Source organism: Entelurus aequoreus, linkage group LG02, assembly GCF_033978785.1.
Source record: "Entelurus aequoreus isolate RoL-2023_Sb linkage group LG02, RoL_Eaeq_v1.1, whole genome shotgun sequence".
Taxonomy (NCBI): domain Eukaryota; kingdom Metazoa; phylum Chordata; class Actinopteri; order Syngnathiformes; family Syngnathidae; genus Entelurus; species Entelurus aequoreus.
Genome location: NC_084732.1, coordinates 98,719,479 through 98,744,017, shown reverse-complemented (window position 1 = coordinate 98,744,017; position 24,539 = coordinate 98,719,479). Strand labels below are relative to the sequence as shown.

Sequence of the window (24,539 nt, the reverse complement as noted above, 5' to 3'; positions counted from 1 at the left end):
TAATTTTTAAAACACTTTATTTTACCAAACTGGATTTTAAAACACAGACATTTGACTCACACATTTTTATTCGATTACATTTTCAACATAATTTGACGTAAAACATTTCTGTTCATAAAATTCAAACGCAAACAAATCCAGTTACATAATTTGAGTGTAAAAATAGGATTTTGTAATGAAGACGTAAATTAACCTTCATTTTGTTTTTCATAAATAAGGTTTTTAAAGAAAAAAAAATACCGGATGTGACGAAATAGCATTATTTTTATTTTTATTTTTTTTTAACAACAAACAGATCGATAGATAGATAGTACTTTATTGATTCCTTCAGGGGAGTTCCCTCAGGAAAATAAAAATTCCAGCAGCACTGTACAGAATTTAGATATAATTTAAAAAGTAAATAATGGAGGTATAAATGGAAATAAAATTGAAAATATAACAATAACAATACAAATAAAAAGTAACAATAATAATACAAATATAACAGTAAAAATAAGAATATAACAAAATAAACTAGGCAGTAGTGACCATGTTATGAAAATAAATACAAAAATGAAGAAAAATGGTAATACTGTTGATTATATGAAATATGTGATATATAAGTCAAGGCACTTTCAGCATATTCAACAGTTCACACATCAGGTTGAGCAAATTATGACATTAATAAAAAATGTCAAGGAAAGAAAATAAAAGCAAATACAAATAGAGTATTTAAATAATAATAATAATAAACAAAATGATAAAATACAAAATTAAAAAAGACAGAAAAAGGGCTAACTAAATCGCTTAAAATGTTTTCAATAGAGGTATCAATTTAAAGGCTTCTGTACTTTTAATCATTGTCCAAGATTTAAAGAAATATCATTAAAGAATCGAAAACAAACGACACAAGTTGGGGAAAACAAGCGGTTAAAATGTGATGTGGGTGATTGCCAGGACCACACAGCCAATCAAATTAAAGTCTGACGCAAAATAGGCGGAGTTCCTCATTCAGAGCTTCCTATTGGTCGGCTCAAACTGTGGAATTTTACACCCTCATTGCGCGGGTCTGTCAAAAAACTACTGCTACCGCTGCGAAGCTAGTGTGCTAGCAGGAGAGTTTTCTGTTGCCTTTTGCCTCATTTTTTTGCTGAGAAATTGTCCTGCGTGGGAGACAGCATGTCGAACGCCTTCCCCAGGTTAGTGGAAACGTATTGCGTGACGTGACAGGCCCACAAAGTGGATTAGCGCTGCGTAAAGCCAGCAGTGAGTGAGATAATAATAGCAAACCTGCTAGCTGGGCAACCTAACCTGAAATAGTTTGAATGTTGAAGACTTTGAATTTCCAGGAAAGCCGGAATTTGGTTTGGAACTTGGGAAAGTCTTACTTTGAATGTCCAGGATGAGTGGAATGTGTTGATGTCGGAATGGTTTGAATAGGTTGAAAAATTGTGCAACTTGGGAAAAGTGTCCTATTCATTTCAATGGGAACTTCCTGGAAATGTGAAAATTTTGGGAAAAGCGGGATTTTTTTTGAAAAATATTAGGAGCATGAATGTCCTGAATGAGCTGCATTTGTTGGTGTTGGAATTGTTTAAATCGGTCAAGAAATGTTGAATTAGTAGCAGTTTTTAAATGAGAAATTCCTGGAATTCCTGGAAATTCTAGTTCCTTAAGCAACTTGGTTTTTGTCCTGAATATGAGAAGTGTTTTGACGGTGGAATGGTTGAAATGGGTTGAAAAAAAAGTCAAACTTAAGAAGGGTGGAAATAGGTTACCAACAAACGGGAATTCCTGGAAATTTGTTGAACGTGGAAAAATGGTAGTTTGAATGTCCAGGATGAGCAGAATGTGTTGATGTCGGAATAGGTTGAAAAATTGTGCAACTTTGGAAAAGTGTCCCATTCATCTCAATGGGAACTTCCTGGAAATTTAAAAATTTTGGGAAAAGCGTTTAAAAAAAAAAATGATTAGGAGCATGAATGTCCTGAATGAGCTGAATTGGTTGGTGTTGGCATTGTTTCAATCGGTCAAGAAATTTTGAAGTAGTAACAGTTTTCAAATGAGAAATTCCTGGAAATTCTAGTTCCTTAACCAACTTGGTTTTTGTCCTGAATATGAGGAGTGTTTTGATGGTGGAACGGTTGAAATGGGTTGACAAATAGTCAAACTTAAGAAGGGTGGAAATAGTTTTCCAACAAATGGGAATCCCTGGAAATTTGTTGAATGTGGAAAAATGGTAGTTTGAATGTCCAGGATGAGTTGAATGTGTTGATGTTGGAATGGTTTGAATAGGTTGAAAAATTGTGCAATTTGGGAAAAGTGTCCCATTCATTTCAATGGGAACTTCCTGGAAATTGGAACATTTTGGAAAAAACGTTTTTTTTTGGGTAAATGACTAGGAGCATGAATGAGCTGAATTGGTTGATGTTGGAATTGTTTAAATCGGTCAAGACATGTTGAATTATTAACAGCTTTTAATTGAGAATTTCCTGAAATTATGGGAAAATGGGGAATTTTCTAGTTCCTTAGCCAACTTGGTGTTTGTCCTGAATATTAAGTGTTTTGACGGTGGAAATGGGTTGAAAAATAGTCAAACTTAAAAAGGGTGGGAATAGGTTACCAACAAACGGGAATTCCTGGAAATTTGTTGAACGTGGAAAAATGGTAGTTTGAATGTCCAGGATGAGTTGAATGTGTTGAAGGTGGAATTGTTTGAATGGCTTGAAGAATGTGGGAATTGTGGAAGTTTGAAAAATGTCCCATTTTTCAATGGGAACTTCCTGGAAATTTGAACATTTTGGGTAAAGCGGATTTTTTTTGAAAATTATAAGGAGCATGAATGTCCTGAATGAGCTGAATTGGTTGGTGTTGGAATTGTTGAAATCGGTCAAGAAATGTTGAATTAGTAACAGTTTCTAATTGAGAAATTCCTGGAATTTCGGGAAAACCGGGAATGTTTCTAGTTCCTTAACCAACTTGGTTTTTGTCCTGAATATGAGAAGTGTTTTGATGGTGGAACGGTTGAAATGGGTTGAAAAATAGTCAAACTTAAGAAGGGTGGAAATAGTTTTCCAACAAATGGGAATCCCTGGAAATTTGTTGAATGTGGGAAAAATGGTAGTTTGAATGTCCAGGATGAGTTGAATGTGTTGAAGGTGGAATGGTTTGAATGGGTTGAAGAATGTGGGAATTGTGGAAGTTTGAAAAATGGCCAGTTCATTTTGAATGGGGAAAATGCAAAAAAAAAGGAATTAAGGGAAATCCGGGATTTTTTTTTTTTTTTAGAATTGTTGAAGTAGAGAACACAATTCCTGAACAGACTGAATATTTTGAAGTTGGAATGGTTTGAATCAGATGAAAAATGTGGGAATTGTGGATATTTGAAGAATGTGTCCCATTGATTTCAATGGGAAATTCAGAAAATTGGGGAATTTCAGGAAAAGCGGGAATTTTTTAGAACATGGTAAACAACTTGAATGGTCTGAATGAGTTGAAAGGGTTGGTGTTAGAATTTTTCAAATCGGTCGAAAAATGTTGAAGTAGTAAAAGGTTGAATTGAGAAATGGTATTATGGAATTCCTGGAATTTCGGGAAAGATGGGTAGTTTTCCAGTTCAAAAAACAACTTTGTTTTTTGTCCTAATTAAGAGGAATGATTTGACGGTGGAACGGTTGAAATGGGTTGACAAATGTAAAAAGAGTATCAGTAGTCGAACTTAAGAAAAGTGGAAATAAGTTACCAAAAACGGGAATTCCTGGAAATTTGAAAAACGTGGATAAATGGTAGTTTGAATGTCCAGGATGAGTTGAAGGTGGAATGGTTTGGTGAATGTGGGAATTGTGGAAGTTTGAAAAATGGCCAATTCATTTTGAATTGGGAAAATGCCAAAAAAAAGGAATTAAGGGAATAATAATGTTAAGTATGTGTCACGTGGTGTAATAATAATGTTGAGTGTGTGTCAAGTGGTGTAATAATAATGTTAAGTGTGTGTCACGTGGTGTAATAATAATGTTAAGTGTGTGTCACGTGGTGTAATAATAATGTTAAGTGTGTGTCACGTGGTGTGATAATAATGTTAAGTGTGTGTCACGTGGTGCAATAATAATGTTAAGTGTGTGTCACGTGGTGTAATAATAATGTTAAGTGTGTGTCACGTGGTGTAATAATAATGTTAAGTGTGTGTCATGTGGTGTAATAATAATGTTAAGTGTGTGTCACGTGGTGTAATAATAATGTTAAGTGTGTGTCGCGTGGTGTAATATTAATGTTAAGTGTGTGTCACGTGGTGTAATAATAATGTTAAGTATGTGTCACGTGGTGTAATAATAATGTTGAGTGTGTGTCACGTGGTGTAATAATAATGTTAAGTGTGTGTCACGTGGTGTAATAATAATGTTGAGTGTGTGTCACGTGGTGCAATAATAATGTTAAATGTGTGTCACGTGGTGTAATAATAATGTTAAGTGTGTGTCATGTGGTGCAATAATAATAAGTGTGTGTCACGTGGTGTAATAATAATGTTAAGTGTGTGTCACGTGGTGTAATAATAATGTTGAGTGTGTGTCACGTGGTGTAATAGTAATGTTGAGTGTGTGTCACGTGGTGTAATAATAATGTTGAGTGTGTGTCACGTGGTGTAATAATAATGTTAAGTGTGTGTCACGTGGTGTAATAATAATGTTGAGTGTGTGTCACGTGGTGTAATAATAATGTTAAGTGTGTGTCACGTGGTGTAATAATAATGTTAAGTGTGTGTCACGTGGTGTAATAATAATGTTGAGTGTGTGTCACGTGGTGTAATAATAATGTTAAGTGTGTGTCACGTGGTGTAATAATAATGTTAAGTGTGTGTCACGTGGTGTAATAATAATGTTAAGTGTGTGTCACGTGGTGTAATAATAATGTTAAGTGTGTGTCACGTGGTGTAATAATAATGTTAAGTGTGTGTCACGTGGTGTAATAATAATGTTAAGTGTGTGTCACATGGTGTAATAATAATGTTAAGTGTGTGTCACGTGGTGTAATAATAATGTTAAGTGTGTGTCACGTGGTGCAATAATAATGTTAAGTGTGTGTCACGTGGTGCAGGTGTCCTCCGACAAACAACATGGACACTTGCAGACAACGAGCCGAGTCGGGACGAGACGGCAAATCTCACAAGAAGAAGGCGTCTTCCCAACTCAGCACGCCATGCAGCGAAGAAGAACGCAAGCCTAAATTCGTAAGTTTTCACACACTTTTGTTAAATTTGGCCTATTTTTTCCTGCCTAAACTAATCCAGTTAAGTTGTAGCCAGATGTGAAAAGACATGGTACAATTACTTTAAAGTCGTATTTTTGAGGAGAATACTGGTCACACTCAAACTGACGTTACTGTAAAGCACAAGTGTCAAACTCAAGGCCCGGGGTCCAGATGTGGCCCGCCACTTCATTTTATTTGGCCCTGGAAAGCCTGGAAATAATACGTGTCAATAAAGTATTGTAACTTTTCTTACTAAATGTGTTATTTCTTTCTATTTTGGGAGAAAAAGACAAGTACCGTATTTTCGGCACTATAAGGATTATAAGGCGCACCTTCAATGAATGGCCTATTTTAAAACTTTGTTCATATATAAGGCGCACCGCATTATAAGGCGCACCTTCAATGAATGGCCTATTTTAAAACTTTGTTCATATATAAGGCGCACCGCATTATAAGGCGCACCTTCAATGAATGGCCTATTTTAAAACTTTGTTCATATATAAGGCGCACCGCACTATAAGGCGCACCTTCAATGAATGGCCTATTTTAAAACTTTGTTCATATATAAGGCGCACCACGTTATAAGACGCACCTTCAATGAATGGCCTATTTTAAAACTTTGTTCATATATAAGGCGCACCACGTTATAAGACGCAGCTTCAATGAATGGCCTATTTTAAAACTTTGTTCATATATAAGGCGCACCGCATTATAAGGCGCACCTTCAATGAATGGCCTATTTTAAAACTTTGTTCATATATAAGGCGCACCACGTTATAAGACGCACCTTCAATGAATGGCCTATTTTAAAACTTTGTTCATATATAAGGCGCAACTCATTATAAGGCGCACCTTCAATGAATGGCCTATTTTAAAACTCTGTTCATATATAAGGCGCACCACGTTATAAGACGCAGCTTCAATGAACGGCCTATTTTAAAACTTTGTTCATATATAAGGCGCACCGCATTATAAGGCGCACCTTCAATGAATGGCCTATTTTAAAACTTTGTTCATATATAAGGCGCACCACGTTATAAGACGTACCTTCAATGAATGGCCTATTTTAAAACTTTGTTCATATATAAGGCGCACCGCATTATAAGGCGCACCACATTATAAGGCGCATAGAATAGACGCTACAGTAGAGGCTGGGGTTATGTTATGCATCCCGTAGTTGTGAGACCTGTTGTGGCTCAATATTGGTCCATATATAAGGCGCACCGGATTATAAGGCGCACTGTCAGCTTTTGAGGAAATTGGAGGTTTTTAGGTGCGCCTTATACTGCGGAAAATACGGTACTCCATGTAATCGCAAATTATGTTAACTTAAATATTGTCTAATTATTCAAAAAAATCTATTTTCAAACATTCAAACCATTTGTTTTAATAGAAATAAATACTAACAACAATGATTCCAAAGCAAGTTATCCATCAAATTGTGCAATGTGAAAATAGCAATAGACTTCATAGTAGAATAGCGAAATTTACTGTGGTTTTTACAGCATTTTGTTCTAAATGGGAAAAAAAACAGTACTTTTGTTTACTGTAATAAACTGTTGTTTGACATTTACAGTAATACAACGAAAAATATACAGTTGTTGATTTGCGGTAAAAACTAGCAAACTGGCAGCTCAGGTGCCAAAATTGTACTGTAAAATTGCAGATTGTTTTTATGTACAGAAAAAAAAAACAAATGTCAATTTTACAGTAAAATTCTGGCAACTGAGCTGCCTTTTTTTTTTTTTTTTACCGTAAATACAGCAGTACTGTTTTTCCATTTACAGTAATATACACTACATTTTGAGGTGAAATTATTGCAACTTACCATATTTTTAACATTTTAGTTAAAAAAAAAAAAATGCATTCAAGAATGGTGTAATAATACAAACCCCGTTTCCATATGAGTTGGGAAATTGTGTTAGATGTAAATATAAACAGAATACAGTGCTAGACAGCACAGACACTCAACAACAACACGTAGTTTGCAGACTATAATTACTGGTTTGCAAAAAATATTTTTAACCCAAATAGGTGAAATTAGATCATCTCCCACGGCACACCAGACTGTATCTCACGCCACACTAGTGTGCCGCGGCACAGTGGTTGAAAAACACTGCTGTAAATGATGCAAGGCAAGACCGCTAATACCACGCCACCTCAGACGCGCTCACCCTTTAGAGCACAGCTGTAACTTCCTGCCACTAAACCTGCAGAAACTAGTTCTTCTCTAGGTCTACATTTTCACACTTTGCACTATTTTCTTACACTTTATTCAACATTTCTTACACATTTCTTCATTTTAAGAGATTATTGTTAAATGTTCAATGTGATTGTACTATTTTGTTTACTTTGTTTTCCATTCTTGTGTAGACATTTCCTTTCTCCCTTGGCAGTTGAGGGTATTATAATCAGAGGAAGGTTACATTTCAAATATAAATATTTACATTTAATGTTTTTTCCTCGTCCTTAATTTCACTATTGCACAAAAAATATCAATTAAGCAACATAAAACACTTGTATCGTGATAAAGTTTTAAGCCATATCGCCCAGGCCCATACAATTATGGGAGATAAAGTTGCTTATCTTGCATTTATCACTGATTTACTTCCAGTAGGTGGCAGTACAGGACCAGAAAAGTAGGCCGTTTCCCTTTCAAGCCCACTCTGTATTATGGATGCTTTTTATGCATTAAATAGAGGAGATTACAATAAAATATGCTAATGGCAGGTGTTAAAAATGTGTTTAGGAGGATTTTATCTTCCCCCTGGGGTCAAGGTGAAATGAATAAGAATGTATTTTTTTTCTCGTGCTTTGCACTCGTTTGTATCAGATGCTTTTGTAATTGTTTTTATTTTTTTTTACCATCTGCTGAATGTTGCAAAGATTAATTACTTCACCGAGCAAGGTAAAAATGCTTGCTCTAATGAGTTTGTGTTTATTATTAACTTTACAATTAAAAAGCCAAGTGAATCCAAGCTGGGGCAAAATCAGCCAATTTCGACAAAAAACAAATCAAACATGATTACTCAAAGTAAAAAAAAAAAACAAAGGCAAAATTAACCACGTAATCTAAATATTAAAATGAACATTAAAGTGACTTGTGATGTTGTGCCTGCTGTGTCGGTTTAATAAGCATGCATACATTTTATAAGCTGCACACCTGTTCACTTATATTAAGATGACATTTACATATTTAAATTGTTGCTCCTCTTTAGTGTTTATTCTTGTACACCAGTGCAAAGATACTGCAGTAAAATTATAGTATTGAAATCGGTCCGATAACAACATAAAACCGTTATTAAAATTGTATCGGTCTACTTCTAAAAAGTCCAACATAAGAACTCTGATACAGACAGTCGGTTCTGCTCTGGCTCATGTGATAACAGGTTGTCTACATTTGAGACTTTTAGTTTAGTCTTAACTTCAAAACACTAAAACTGAACATACAGAAATAAACTAAGTCAATATAACGTATATGAGATGCAAAATAACTTCTCTTGTGACGTTCCAAAATAAAATAAATGCATTAAAGCAAAAGCGGTAGCTCGATGCTAATTTAGATTAGATATGCCGTAAACATGATACAGATTAGCATTAGCAATTTTACATGCGGATTTCAAAAACTCCACATTTTGTAATGAAAACCGTAACTAAGGTGCATGGTACAACCAGACAGACCATGCTTACAGTACAATCACTTTGTAGGACTCAACGATGAGACAAGACTGGCACATTCAACCTAATGGCAAAGGCTACTCACATACTTGTTGGTCACTAAAAACATTCATGAAGTTTGGTTCTTTCATGAATTTATTATGGGTCTACTGAGCATCTGACCACAGGACTTTCCTCTAGAAGGTCTTATCTTTGTCCATGTGATGTCTGGTGTAACAAAAATTGAGCTGTTTGGCCACAATACCCAGCAATGTTTGGCCACAATACACAGCAATATGTTTGGAGAAGAAAAATTCCAGGAACACAAACCCTACCGTCAAGCATGGTGGTGGTAGTATTATGCTCTGGGCCTGTTTTGCTGCCAATGGAACTAGTGCTTTACAGAGAGTAAATGGGACAATGAAAAAGGAGGATTACTAGAGATGTCCGATAAATGCTTTAAAATGTAACATCGGAAATTATCGGTATCGTTTTTTTATTATCTGTATCTTTTTATTTTTTTAAATTTTTATTTTTTTATTAAATCAACATAAAAAACACAAGATACACTTACAATTAGTGCACCAACCCAAAAAACATCCCTCCCCCATGTTCTTTCTGTTATTAATATTCTGGTTCCTACATTATATATCAATATATATCAATACAGTCTGCAAGGGATACAGTCCGTAAGCACACATGATTGTGCGTGCTGCTGCTCCACTAATAGTACTAACCTTTAACAGTTAATTTTACGCATTTTCATTCATTACTAGTTTCTATGTAACTGTTTTTATATTGTTTTACATTCTTTTTTATTCAAGAAAATGTTTTAAATGTATTTATCTTATTTTTTATTTTTTTTATTTTTTTAAATGGACCTTATCTTCACCATACCTGGTTGTCCAAATTAGGCACAATAATATGTTAATTCCACGACTGTATATATCGGTATCGGTTGATATAGGCAGTGTTTCCCACACATTCATTTATTTGTGGCGGCCCGCCACGAAAGAATTACGTCCGCCACAAATAGATTTTTATATATTTTAAATTTTTTTAATTTTTTTATTTATTTATTTATTTTTTTGTCCTGTCCAGCTTCTCAGGCAAATCATATGTAGATGCCCATATAGGCTGTTCAGATTTACTTTACAAAAGAGAAGTGTAGGATACTTCTCTTGTTGCCTTATTTGTATTTGACCACTACTGTTTTCTGTTTATTTGTTACTGACTGTGGCAGGACACCTCTGCCTCTGTTTCACTTTATGTTGCTGGTAAATAATATGGTTGTAGTAGTAGGCTAAAGTTACATTATTTAGTATGCACTAATTAAAGGGGCAGAGCTTTAAGAGACATTTTAGCTTTTATATTTTATAAGATATATTTTTTGTAAGAACCACAATTAATAAATATATTTCAGTGAATAACTTATTGTTCAAATCTGTATATAAATATGTACATAAAGTGTTGTAATTATATTGTAAAATGGATGAATGGACGTTTAAAACAAAATGGTTATTATTAATTAGTATGTATACATTTTTTGAGCCTTTTTAATGAAAATCATATCATTGTAGTAAATTATGCAAATTACTTGATGATGTCATGGTGACCACGCCCATAGCCACGCCCCCACCGCCACAGGTATCTTGGCAGTTTATGGGAAACACTGTATCGGTATCGGTTGATATCGGCATCGGTTGATATCAGTATCGGTAATTAAAAAGTTGGACAATATTGGAATATCGGATATCGGCAAAAAGCCATTATCGGACATCCCTAAATGATTACCTCCAAATTCTCAAGGACAAACTAAAATCATCAGCCCGGAGGTTGGGTCTTGGGCGCAGTTGGGTGTTCCAACAGGACAATGACCCCAAACACACGTCAAAAGTGGTAAAGGAATGGCTAAATCAGGCTAGAATGAAGGTTTTAGAATGGCCTTCCCAAAGTCCTGACTTAAACGTGTGGACAATGCTGAAGAAACAAGTCCATTTGAGAAAACCAACCAATTTAGCTGAACTGCACCAATATTGTCAAGAGGAGGGCCCAAAAATGCAAGCAGAAGCTTGTGGATGGCTACCAAAAGTGCCTTATTGCAGTGAAACTTGCTAAGTGACATGTAAGCAAATATTAACATTGCTGTATGTATACTTTTGACCCAGCAGGTGTGCTCACATTTTCAGTCGACCCATAATAAATTCATAAAAGAAGCAAACTTCATGAATGTTTTTGTGACCAACAAGTATGTGCTCCAATCACTCCATCACAAAAAAATAATTGTTTTAGAAAGTATTGGAAACTCAAGACAGCCATGACATTATGTTCTTTACAAGTGTATGTAAACTTACTCTATATAAATTGTGTAACTATATAGTATTATGCATGATATATACTATTGATATTGTAGTACTTTGGCGGGCACTAGGACCATGCTGTCACTCAGCTGGTATAGTTTCAGAGTCTTCTTGGGTACACTGTTACGTGCAAATTGATTTGTTTCATCCTTCTCATGACAGCAGTCTTGGAATAAAGACCTGAAAGAAACAGCAACAGTGTTTTTTTATTTATTTATTTTTGGCGTTTGCCACATTGGTGACCCCGACGTGGTCCAAGGCGACAGATGCGAAGAAACACACTGTTGCCGTTTCTTTGAGGTCTTTATTCCAAGACTGCCAACACAAGAATGATGATACAATTCAATTTGCACTTACCAGTGTGCACAGAAGACTGCAGTACCAGCTGGGTGAGAGCATTTTTTTATTTATTTATGGTGGGCTTTTTTTTTTTTTATAAATAAAACAATAAATTAACTTTTGATTAACACATTTGTTATCAATAATTCAAATGTTCTTTGTAACGTGAACCTAAATAAGCACAGGATTTTAACAATTGTATGAATAATATTGATGTTTTCGTCATTTTACACTATACAGACTTAAAAGTAGATACAAGGTTGCAGTACAAACATAAACGATCTTAGAGGTATGTTTCTTAGTAGTCACTCCCTTAAAGATTTTGCAGGCTTTTTTTCTGATTGCTGCGGCCAAAAAATGCCTAAATTCTCGTCAGCTTTTCCAGAGAGAAGCAGCCACATTTGTTTTTATTTTATTTATGGTGGGCTTTTTTTTATATAAAACAAATTAACTTGTGATTAACAAATGTGTTATCAATAATTCAAATGGGAAGACTATGTCTCCCGGCTGGCCTGGGAACGCCTCGGGATCCCCCGGGAAGAGCTAGACGAAGTGGCTGGGGAGAGGGAAGTCTGGGCTTCCCTGCTTAGGCTGCTGCCCCCGCGACCCGACCTCGGATAAGCGGAAGAAGATGGATGGATGGATGGATAATTCAAATGTTATTTGTAACGTTAACCTAAAAAAGCACAGGATTTTAACAACAATTGTATGAATAATATTGATGTTTTAGTCATTTTACACTATACAGACTTAAAAGTAGATACAAGGTTGCAGTACAAACATAAATGATCTTAGAGGTATGTTTCTTATTAGTCACTCCCTTAAAGATTTTGCAGGCTTTTTTTCTCATTGCTGTGGCCAAAAAATGCCTAAATTCTCATCAGTTCACTGGAACTAAGGAGCCAAGCCCAACTCCTGAAAAACAACCCCACACCATAATTCCTCCTCCACCAAATTTCACACTTTTTCTTATTATAAAGCCAACAGTTGACTTTGGAATATTTAGGAGCGAGGAAATTTCACGAATGGATTTGTTGCACAGGTGGCATCCTATGACAGTTCCACGCTGGAAATCACTGAAAGCGGCCCATTCTATCACTAATGTTTGTAGAAACAGTCTCCATGCCAAAGTGTTTGGTTTTTTACACCTGTGGCCGGGCCAAGTGATTAGGACACCTGATTCTCATCATTTGGATGGGTGGCCAAATACTTTTGGCAGTATAGTGTACATACTGATAGTATTGGATCCATATTCAGTGTTTCCCATAAACTGCCAAGATACCTGTGGCGGTGGGGGCGTGGCTATGGGCGTGGTCACCATGACATAATCGAGTAATTTGCATAATTTACTACAATGATATGATTTTCTCTAAAAAGGCTCAAAAAATGTATACTTACTAATTAATAATAACAGTTTTGTTTTAAACGTCCATCCATTTTACAATATAATTACAACACTTTATGTACATATTTATATACAGATTTGAACAATAAGTTATTCACTGAAATATATTTATTAATTGTGGTTCTTACAAAAAATGTATCTTATAAAATATAAAAGCTAAAATGTCTCTTAAAGCTCTGCCCCTTTAATTAGTGCATACTAAATAATGTAACTTTAGCCTACTACTACAACCATATTATTTACCAGCAACATAAAGTGAAACAGAGGCAGAGGTGTCCTGCCACAGTCAATAACATCAACTATATGATTTTCCTGAAAAGATGGACAGGACAAAAAAAAATAAAAAAAAATTTTTAAATTTGTGGCAGACGTAATTCTTTCGTGGCGGGCCGCCACAAATAAATGAATGTGTGGGAAACACTGATATTGAATGGGCCTGTAGTCAAAACTGCAATATCGGTATATTAAAAGGGAAAAAGAGGACTAACCTAAACAGGCCTGGGAATGCTTTGTATGTTCTGGTCTGCAATAAAACGGCCATTATATATTTCCTGTATATTTGCATCCTTTCCAGTGGGCTCCTGTTCAAAGTATTTGACGCTTCATGCACCTTCATTTTGTTTTTGTCTGTCCCCCACGTGCAGCACCTCCAATTTAGAAATCTCACCGATGACGTGGTAAGACACAGCAATAATGGAAACAATTCCTCCGTCGTCTTGGCTGCCAACTGTCACTGTTCACTAACACAACTAATGTTCTGCATTTATTCACAAAGCCAAAAATCGCTAGCGATTGTCTAACACGGGGGTCGCCATAGTGGCTCCCTGGACCCTTTTCAAAAATGTAGGAAAAATATATACATTTTGTTTTAATATGGTTTCTGTAGTATGACAAACTTGACAAAAAACCTTCTTAATTGTTAGAAATCCCACTGTTTTTATTGAACATACTCCACTGATGAGACTCTTCATCGAGCGCCGTTTTCTCCTACTAATTCCGGCGGTCATTGAACTCACCGTAGTTTGTTTACATGTACAACTTTCTCCGACGCTGCCACATAAAGGCGCGTTTTATGCCACCAAATGTTTTATACTGTGCGTGAATGCACAAAGGTGAGCTTTGTTGATGTTATTGACTTGTGTCTAGTGCTAATCAGGCATATTTGATCCGTGCATGACTTCAAGCTAATCGATGCTAACATGCTATGTAGGCCAGCTGTATGTACAAACCCCGTTTCCATATGAGTTGGGAAATTGTGTTAGATGTAAATATAAACGGAATACAGTGATTTGCAAATCCTTTTCAACCCATATTCAATTGAATGCACTACAAAGACAAGATATGTCATGTTCAAACTCATAAACTTTATTTTTTTTTTGCAAATAATAATTAACTTAGAATTTCATGGCTGCAACACGTGCCAAAGTAGTTGGGAAAGGGCATGTTCACCACTGTGTTACATGGCCTTTCCTTTTAACAACACTCAGTAAAGGTTTGGGAACTGAGGAGACACATTTTTGAAGCTTCTCAGGTGGAATTCTTTCCCATTCTTGCTTGATGTACAGCTTAAGTTGTTCAACAGTCCGGGGGTCTCCCTTCTGCTATTTTAGGCTTCATAATGCGCCACACATTTTCAATGGGAGACAGGTCTGGACTACAGGCAGGCCAGTCTAGTACCCGCACTCTTTTACTACGAAGCCACGTTGATGTAACACGTGGCTTGGCATTGTCTTGCTGAAATAAGCAGGGGCGTCCATGGTAACGTTGCTTGGATGGCAACATATGTTGCTCCAAAACCTGTATGTACCTTTCAGCATTAATGGAGCCTTCACAGATGTGTGAGTTACCCATGTCTTGGGCACTAATACACCCCCATACCATCACACATGCTGGCTTTTTCACTTTGCGCCTATAACAATCCGGATGGTTCTTTTCCTCTTTGGTCCGGAGGACACGACGTCCACAGTTTCCAAAAACAATTTGAAATGTGGACTCGTCAGACCACAGAACACTTTTACACTTTGTATCAGTCCATTTTAGATGAGCTCAGGCCCAGGGAAGCCGGCGGCGTTTCTGGGTGTTGTTGATAAACGGTTTTCGCCTTGCATAGGAGAGTTTTAACTTGCACTTACAGATGTAGCGACCAACTGTAGTTACTGACAGTGGGTTTCTGAAGTGTTCCTGAGGCCATGTGTTGATATCCTTTACACACTGATGTCGCTTGTTGATGCAGTACAGCCTGAGGGATGGAAGGTCACAGGCTTAGCTGCTTGCGTGCAGTGATTTCTCCAGATTCTCTGAACCCTTTGATGATATTACGGAGCGTAGATGGTGAAATCCCTAAATTCCTTGCAATAGCTGGTTGAGAAAGGTTTTTCTTAAACTGTTCAACAATTTGCTCAGGCATTTGTTGACAAAGTGGTGACCCTCGCCCCGTCCTTGTTTGTGAATGACTGAGCATTTCATGGAATCTACTTTGATACCCAATCATGGCACCCACCTGTTCCCAATTTGCCTGTTCACCTGTGGGATGTTCCAAATAAGTGTTTGATGAGCATTCCTCAACTTTATCAGTATTTATTGCCACCTTTCCCAACTTCTTTGTCACGTGTTGCTAGCATAGAATTCTAAAGTTAATGATTATTTGCACACAAAAAAAATGTTTATCAGTTTGAACATCAAATATGTTGTCTTTGTAGCATATTTAACTGAATATGGGTTGAAAATGATTTGCAAATCATTGTATTCCGTTTATATTTACATCTAACACAATTTCCCAACTCATATGGAAACGGGGTTTGTACATATTGCATCATTATGCCTCAACTGTAGGTATATTTGAGCTCATTTAATTTCCTTTATTTATGTCCTCTATGTATTTATCATATCTGTATGTAATATTGGCTGCATTTCGGATAGTTTTTAGGGGGCCATGTTGTTCCAGACCACAGCAATTTTTACCCGGCTTACAAAGATTGTAATGAATCCGTTAGAAGACGACAGCCCGCCGTTTCCTTTAACTTGGACACACATATCTATACCTTTGTCCATTCTAAGACATTTCCAGGAGTTATCTCACCCTCTGAGAAGTTTTACTAATGTTTTCCAACGTTGTAAAAATGTGTAGAATAAATATTACATTTCAACATTTCTGTCAACGGAGATTTGCGTCAACCTGCGACACATAGTCATTTTGATAGTAGGCTAATATAGACACTTACATCATGTGTAGTCTTCATTATATAAGAGCTTTAAAGTCATTTTGATAGTAGGCTAATATATCTAATATAAACACATCATGTGTTGTCTTCATTATAACACTCATATAGACTTTTAAAGTCATTTTGATAGTAGGCTATTTTTTAAAGTCGAGTTATACCTCAAGACTGATGTCCTCCCCTCCAGCAGGTCTCCCTGCACAGTGGTCTCCTAATGCAAGTCCTAATTAGGCAGACATTAGAAACGGAAATCATCTCCGCTCTTTTCTCTGCTGGCTCTTACGTCTCATCCTCTGCATCTGTGTGCTCAATTTGTATCTCTCCGACATCTCCGTCCTCGCTGTCCTCAATCTTCATCTTCCAGTGTTGCCAAGTCCCCAGTTAGGAAAGTAGCTATCGGCCTGTCATAAAAGTTGCCCAAAGTTGATGGATGACATCATTGCCTCCTTTACGTAATTGGTCGTGGTCGGAGAGAGGAGTAATGTGGTGGGAGACATAAAATAAGTTTGAAAAAAAATGGAAAGTATGATTAGAACTGATAATGTTGGTACCGGTACCAAAATATTGGTACCAGGACAACACTACTTTGTGCCAATAGAAATGTTCCTCTTTTTCCTTTATTTTCCTCAAAGCGTGCTCACATGCTTGGACATTGCGTGGTGCCTTCTGTGGTTGGCTAGGTTTAGGCACCAGGATTTATGGATTGGTCTGTGATTGGTTCTTTCAGTGAGCCAATAAGAATTACTCAAACTACATTAGGCCGCGAGGAAACACGTTTATTATTATAAAAAAATATATATATATATATACAGTACACTGCAAAAAGTCAGTCTTCAAAAACAAGAAAAAAATGAGGGGTATTTTATTTGAACTAAGCAAAATTATCTGCCAATAGAACAGTGGTTCTTAACCTGGGTTCGATCGAACCCTAGGGGTTTGGTGAGTCGGCCTCAGGGGTTCGGCGGACTCCGAGACATCCGACTTATCGTGTAAATAAAAACTTCTCCCTATCAGCGTATTATGGATACACCCAAACAATGTTCCCTCTAATTTTCCATCGGATTTGCAGGTTTTTTGATTGATTGATTTAAACTTTTACTAGTAGATTGCAAAGGAAGAGAATACATTATATGAAACAGTACAGTTTACACAGTACAGTACATATTCCGTACAATTGACCACCAAATGGTAACACCCGAATAGGTTTTTCAACTTGTTTAAGTCGGGGTCCACGTTAATCAATTCATGGTAAGGTGTGTAATTTGTTGTGAGTTCATGCACTGTGTCGGTTTTGTTCTTTGAACAAGGTGATGTTCATGCACGGTTCATTTTGTGCACCAGTAAAAAAAACACAACTTTTTCTTGAATTGAAAAAACATTTTATTTTTCACTAAAGAAGGGTTTGGTGAATGCACATATGAAACTGGTGGGGTTCGGTACCTCCAACAAGGTTAAGAACCACTGCAATAGAACAAGAACATTTGGCTTGTCAAGAATATCCAAATCAAGTAAAATTAACTAGCTTCAATGAACCCAAAAATCCCTTAAAATAAGTATATTCTCACTAATAACAAGTGCACTTTTCTTGGTAGAAAAAAAAAAAGATAACTTTTTGCTCAATATGTTGAAAAATATTCTTAAATTAAGTAAATCCTAGTGCCATTATCTTGACATAATGATATGTGCTTGGCATTACATTTACTTATACTAAAAACTAATTTATTGTTCTTAATGGAAAGGCAACAAGGCAACCACTTGTTACTCTCAGGGTCTCCTAGCCACTCAGGCAAATCATATTGTCTAAAAATGCATTTTTCCATGGAAAATATGACATCATTGCGCCAAGTGCGTGCTTTTTCAGTCAATTAGTGCGCATATATACAGCCCGGAACCCCAGCCAAATTGTTTTTAATTGTAATTTTGAAGAATTCATCTGAATGTGCATGAACTATTTCTGTTCAAAATTGTTAGAAATGTCACATGTTAAATGTTTAAATATTAACTGTCAGTTTACTGTACTGTATCAACTGTACTACTATATGAGTACGTATTTTCTATTGTTTCGTTGAAAATAAAACAGCAAATTCCATTTGGCTGTCATCTGTTTTAATTATGAGACACAATTGTGTCAAAGTCATGATTTTTTTTTTTTCATGCTTGAAATAAGAAATTATTACTTTTAAAAAAAGGAGTTTTATACTTGTGAGTGTTGATGACACAGCTTTGCAACAGTTGATTATCTAGTTTCAAGCATGTTTTACTCAATATAGGTCATCAAATCTCAGCAACAAGCTGTAATATCTTACTGAGATCATTTAGGACCAAAACACTTAAAACAAGTAAAACACTCTAACATAAAATCTGCTTAGGGAAAATAATTATCTTATCAGACAGAAAATAAGCAAATATCACCCTTTCAGATTTTTAATCTTACTTAGATTTCAGTTTTTGCAGTGTAGTGAATGGGGAAATGTAAAGTCTGGCGTGATAATTGGTTGAATCGCGTAACTCTCACCCTCAAAGTGTGAGGCTTGGCAGCTCTGTGGTGTTAACACCATCCTGTTGATTATCATTTCTATTTCTAACGTAACTCTTATTTCACCTTGTCACTCACTTGTGGCTGCATTTTTAATATCGTGTCTCCTTTTCTCCATTTTTTTGTGCAGCTGGACAGATTTGCCAGTATTCGGATTCCGGGGAGCAAAAAGGAGCGGCCCACCATAGCGCATGCTAAACACAGCCACTCCGATTGGGCCGTGTTTTCGTCCTCCAACTCCCACGAGTTTGTGGAACTCTCATCCAAAATCACTTCGGAGAAGGAAATCCTGGCGCTGTTTGAAAAGATGATGGTATGAAAGTCGTTCTGATATTCTTATATTAAGGTTTTCCATCGAGCTGTTGAGGTGCAAAAATGCCGTATTAACGCAAATATAAGACTACCGTATTTTCCGTACTTTAGAGCAGTGGTCCCCAACCTTTTTGTAGCTGCGGACCGGTCAACGCTTGAAAATTTGTCCCACGGACAATTAAATACAATCATGTGTGCTTACGGACTGTATCCCTGCAGACTGTATTGATCTATATTGATATATAATGTATATATTGTGTTTTTTATGTTGATTTCATAAAAAAAAAAAAAATAAAATAAAATTTTTTTTATTTTATTTTATTTTTTTTTTACATAATGTGTGCTTACGGACTGTATCCCTGCAGACTGTATTGATCTATATTGATATATAATGTATATATTGTGTTTTTTATGTTGATTTCATAAACATTTTTTTTTTAATTTGTAAATTTTTTTTAAATTTCTTATGCACCGGTACCGGGCCGCGGCCCGGTGGTTGGGGACCACTGCTTTAGAGCGCTAAATTCTAGGAGAAAAAACTAGTTTTTATATTAATCGCAGATACATATGTTGCAAAATTAGTTATTTACTCATACATATTCTGTAAATGCTTATTTACACACATTAACTGTAACACGGTTACTGATCAAACAAAACACAAGTCATGGTCATGGACCCACTAGCTGCGGAAGCTAGCTCTCCAATCAGCTAAACGGACTCAATAACTCCACGGTGACGTTTTGGTAGATGTACTGAGGAATTTGTGCAACTGAAACGATACAAAAAGAATGCCGTTGTAAGTTCGTAATACTAACACAGACACTCGTAAATGTGTTAGCATTAGGGGTATAACGGTACAAGTATTTGTATTGAACCGCACACACACACACACACACACACACACACACACACACACACTCACGCTCACACACACTCTTGTATTTGTTACCTTCTTGAGACCTCCGAAAAATGCCTACCTCTTTAGGACCACCCTTTCCAGATATATAAAGATTTGTATCTACAACATTAATAATGTCTACAAACTATGCAAATATAAAAAGGCTTTTTGTAAACATTTTTTTTTTTAATTTTTTTTGTTTGTAATTGGTTTTTAATCGTCATTATTTACCTCAAGTTATTACAGTATGACTCTATTTACATATTTATTTTATTTTTTTCAATAATTTTGGCCAAAGGGGGCGCATTTCAATTTCTTACACTTATTACATATGTTGACCACAGGGGGAGCACTTACATTTTTTTTTACACACACTTGTTATTTCATATGTTGACCAGAAGGGGAGCACTTAATTTTTTTTACACACACTTGTTATTTCATATGTTGACCAGAGGGGGAGCACTTAAATTTTTTACACACACTTATTTCATATGTTGACCAGAGGGGGAGCATTTCAAAATTTTACACACACTTGTTATTTCATATGTTGACCAGAGGGGGATCACTTCAATTTTTTTTACACACACTTGTTATTTCATATGTTGACCAGAGGGGGAGCACTTAAAATGTTTACACACACTTGTTATTTAATATATTGACCAGAGGGGGAGCACTTTTAAAACCGACACACAGTCAATTTGAAAAATCCCTCTTTATTGGTACCACCCTCATTTTTACATAATTCACCACCAGGGGTGCAAATGAGACATTCTCTATTAGATGCAATGGTTTTCCATATTGGGACCATGATTTATGTCTTTACTTGTTCACACCTCCTCATATGGAAGCTACTTTTTCTTCTTGATGTCTCAAGACGGGTAGAAATACAAGAACACACACACACACACACACACACACACACAAGTTGAAGCTCATAATGTTAACATAAGGTAATATGGTATAATTTTTGCTAACTAATAGACAACCAACCCAACGTCAACGATTACATAACCTCCTGGCAGAGGTAATAAACAGATATTATATTTATAATATTTTTCCAAAAACCGTCTGTTTGTGTAGATACACTAATTTCTCTTTCAATAAACCAAAATTCTGGTCATCTATAATTTCTGGACACCTTCACATTTTTTCCCCCGCACATCTATTTTCTTTACTCGGGGTGTAAATCTTTGGGCACTTAACGATTCGATCCGATTTCTGGGGTAACAATTCCATTCAAAATCGATTATGGGTTCAATACAATTGTCGATTCAAACCGATTTTCCTAATGTATCTTTTGGTATAATAATTATAATGGACTTTTTCAAAACAGGTTAGAAAAACTACTTCTGGTTACATGCAGATGGCCTAAAACATCTTTAAAAATGTATGCTTGTACAGTGTTTCCCATAAACTGCCAAGATACCTGTGGCGGTACGGGCGTGGCTATGGGCGTGGTCACCATGACATCATCGAGTAATTTGCATAATGTACTACAATGATATGATTTTCTCTAAAAAGGCTCAAAAAATGTATACTTACTAATTAATAATAGCAGTTTTGTTTTAAACGTCCATCCATCCATCCATTTTACAATATAATTACAACACTTTATGTACATATTTATATACAGATTTGAACAATAAGTTATTCACTGAAATATATTTATTAATTGTGGTTCTTACAAAAAATATATCTTATAAAATATAAAAGCTAAAATGTCTCTTAAAGCTCTGCCCCTTTAATTAGTGCATACTAAATAATTTAACTTTAGCCTACTACTACAACCATATTATTTACCAGCAACATAAAGTGAAACAGAGGCAGAGGTGTCCTGCCACAGTCAGTAACAAATAAACATAAAACAGTAGTGGTCAAATACAAATAAGGCAACAAGAGAAGTATCCTACACTTCTCTTTTGTAAAGTAAATCTGAACAGCCTATATGGGCATCTACATCAAATAATTGTAATTGTTTTATTTGTGGCGGACGTAATTCTTTCGTGGCGGGCCGCCACAAATACATGAATGTGTGGGAAACACTGTTGTATACCAAAAAAAAAATATATATATATTTTACATCACGGGAGGTGTTTAGGGCACGTCCGACCAGTAGGAGGCCACAAGGAAGACCCAGGACACGTTTGGGAGATTTATGTCTCCCAACTGGCCTGGGAACACCTTGGGAGGAGCTGGACGAAATTTTTTTTAAATTATTTTTATTAAATCAATTTTGAAAAATTGTGAACATTTTTTAGAATCGGGAAGAATTGCGGTTTGGATGTGACTCGATTTTTTTTGTGTACCCTAACTATTTATGCAACTTTAATGTAGAATTTTTTACACATCCACAATCAAATTAAAGTGGTCTGTAATAAAATTTAAGTCCAAAATAGAATTTTTAATTTTTTTATTTTATTTATGAGCGATTCCTGCAGCCTTCCAAATACATTTTGTAATTACTTTAAAACATAATTATCCCCAATATATTTACATATGCTTTCTGATGCATTGGATGTTTGCTTGCTCTGACTATTATTCTGCCCGCAAATGGAAAGCCCGGTTGCCTAGGGTATGGTACAAACGGAACAATTGAATGCTTTTCCTTTTCATTTTGATTTCAGGAGGACATGAACTTGAACGAAGAAAAAAAGACGCCCTTGAGAGACAAGGACTTGAGTACAAAAAGAGAAATGGTCATGCAGTACGTTTGTACTGCTTCAAAAACGGTATGTTTTTTTCAACCTGTGCTGAACGTACACATGATGCAATAATAATAATAATACTAGTACAGGTAATTGTCTGTAAAATGCAAGTGATATATGTCATATCATGCGGTTTCTCACGTGAAGGCACATCCTGTACTTTGTACTAGGGCTGGAGCATTAAAGGCCTACTGAAATGAATTTTTTTTATTTAAACGGGGATAGCAGATCCATTCTATGTGTCATACTTGATCATTTCGCGATATTGCCATATTTTTGATGAAAGGATTTAGTGAGAACAACGACGATAAAGGTCGCAACTTTTGGTCGCTGATAAAAAAAAAGCCTTGCCTGTACCGGAAGTAGCGTGACGTCACCAGAGGAAGGACTCCTCATATTCTACCATTGTTTTCAATGGAGCGAGAGAGATTCGGACCGAGAAAGCGACGATTACCCCATTAATTTGAGCGAGGATGAAAGATTCGTGGATGAGGAAAGTGAGAGTGAATGACTAGAGAGGCAGTGCAGGACGTATCTTTTTTCGCTCTGACTGTAACTTAGGTACAAGGGTTCATTGGATTCCACACTTTCTCCTTTTTCTATTGTGGATCACGGATTTGTATTTTAAACCACCTCGGATACTATATCCTCTTGAAAATGAGAGTCGAGAACGCGAAATGGACATTCACAGTGACTTTTATCTCCACGACAATACATCGGCGAAGCTCTTTAGCTACTGAGCTAACGTGATAGCATCTGGCTCAAATGTACATGTAACTACACGGTTACTAATTCTCAGCCTGGCAAAGCTTAACAATACTGTTGCTAACGACGCCATTGAAGCTAACTTAGCAACCGGACCTCACAGAGCTATGATAATAACATTAGCGCTCCACCTACGCCAGCCCTCATCTGCTCATCAACACCCGTGCTCACCTGCGTTCCAGCGATCGACGGCGCGACGAAGGACTTCACCCGATCATCCGTGCGGTTGGCGGCTAGCGTCGGCTAGCGCGTCTGCTATCCAAGTAAGTCCTCCTGGTTGTGTTGCTACAGCCCGCCGCTAATACACCGATCCCACCTACAACTTTCTTCTTTGCAATCTCCATTGTTCATTAAACAATTTGCAAAAGATTCACCAACACAGATGTCCAGAATACTGTGGAATTATGAGATGAAAACAGAGCTATTTTGTATTGGATTCAATGGGGTACCGATACTTCTGTTTCACTGGCTACGTCACGCGCACACGTCATCATCCAAAGACGTTTTCAACCGGAAGTTTAGCGGGAAATTTAAAGTTGCACTTTATAAGTTAACCCGGCCGTATTGGCATGTGTTGCAATGTTAAGATTTCATCATTGATATATAAACTATCAGACTGCGTGGTCGCTAGTAGTGGCTTTCAGTAGGCCTTTAATCAACATTTGGTTTGGATTTCGGTCATGGCTTCTCATAATAAGGAATATACAGTACAGGCCAAATGTTTGGACACACCTTCACATTCAATTCGATTCCTTTATTTTCATGACTATTTACATTGTAGATTGTCACTGAAGGCATCACAACTCTGAATGAACACATGTGGAGTTATGTACCGTAATTTCCGGACTATAAGCCGCTACTTTTTCCCCTCGTTCTGGTCCCTGCGGCTTATACAAGGGTGCGGCTTATTCACGGCCTGTTCTTCTCCGACACCGACGAAGAGGATTTCGGTGGTTTTAGTACGCAGGAGGAAGACGATGACACAATGATTAAAGACTGACTTTTCATATACCGGTAGGCTGGTTATTTTGATAACGTACAGGCGAGCACTTTGTATTACTTTGCACCGTTGTATTATTTGTACTCTGCACGAATGCTTTTCGCCATGTCAAAGATGTGAA

The 24,539-nt window shown here is 36.4% G+C and overlaps 1 protein-coding gene across 3 annotated transcripts in view; it reads left to right on the top strand.

The window, feature by feature from the left end:
* The first annotated feature begins 1,016 nt into the window (after window positions 1–1,016).
* Window positions 1,017–24,539, top strand: part of LOC133641759 (protein diaphanous homolog 3-like) — a 307,291-nt gene continuing 283,768 nt past the window's right edge. For 2 of the 3 annotated variants that reach the window (XM_062035759.1, XM_062035742.1), the window contains exons 1-5: window positions 1,017–1,178; window positions 5,071–5,203; window positions 13,629–13,661; window positions 18,869–19,051; window positions 22,573–22,677. In XM_062035759.1, coding sequence (XP_061891743.1) covers window positions 1,159–1,178; window positions 5,071–5,203; window positions 13,629–13,661; window positions 18,869–19,051; window positions 22,573–22,677 — 474 coding nt within the window. In that variant the 5' untranslated portion in view covers window positions 1,017–1,158. The remainder of the gene's footprint in view (window positions 1,179–5,070; window positions 5,204–13,628; window positions 13,662–18,868; window positions 19,052–22,572; window positions 22,678–24,539) is intronic. The other variant, XM_062035751.1, reaches the window with a different exon arrangement.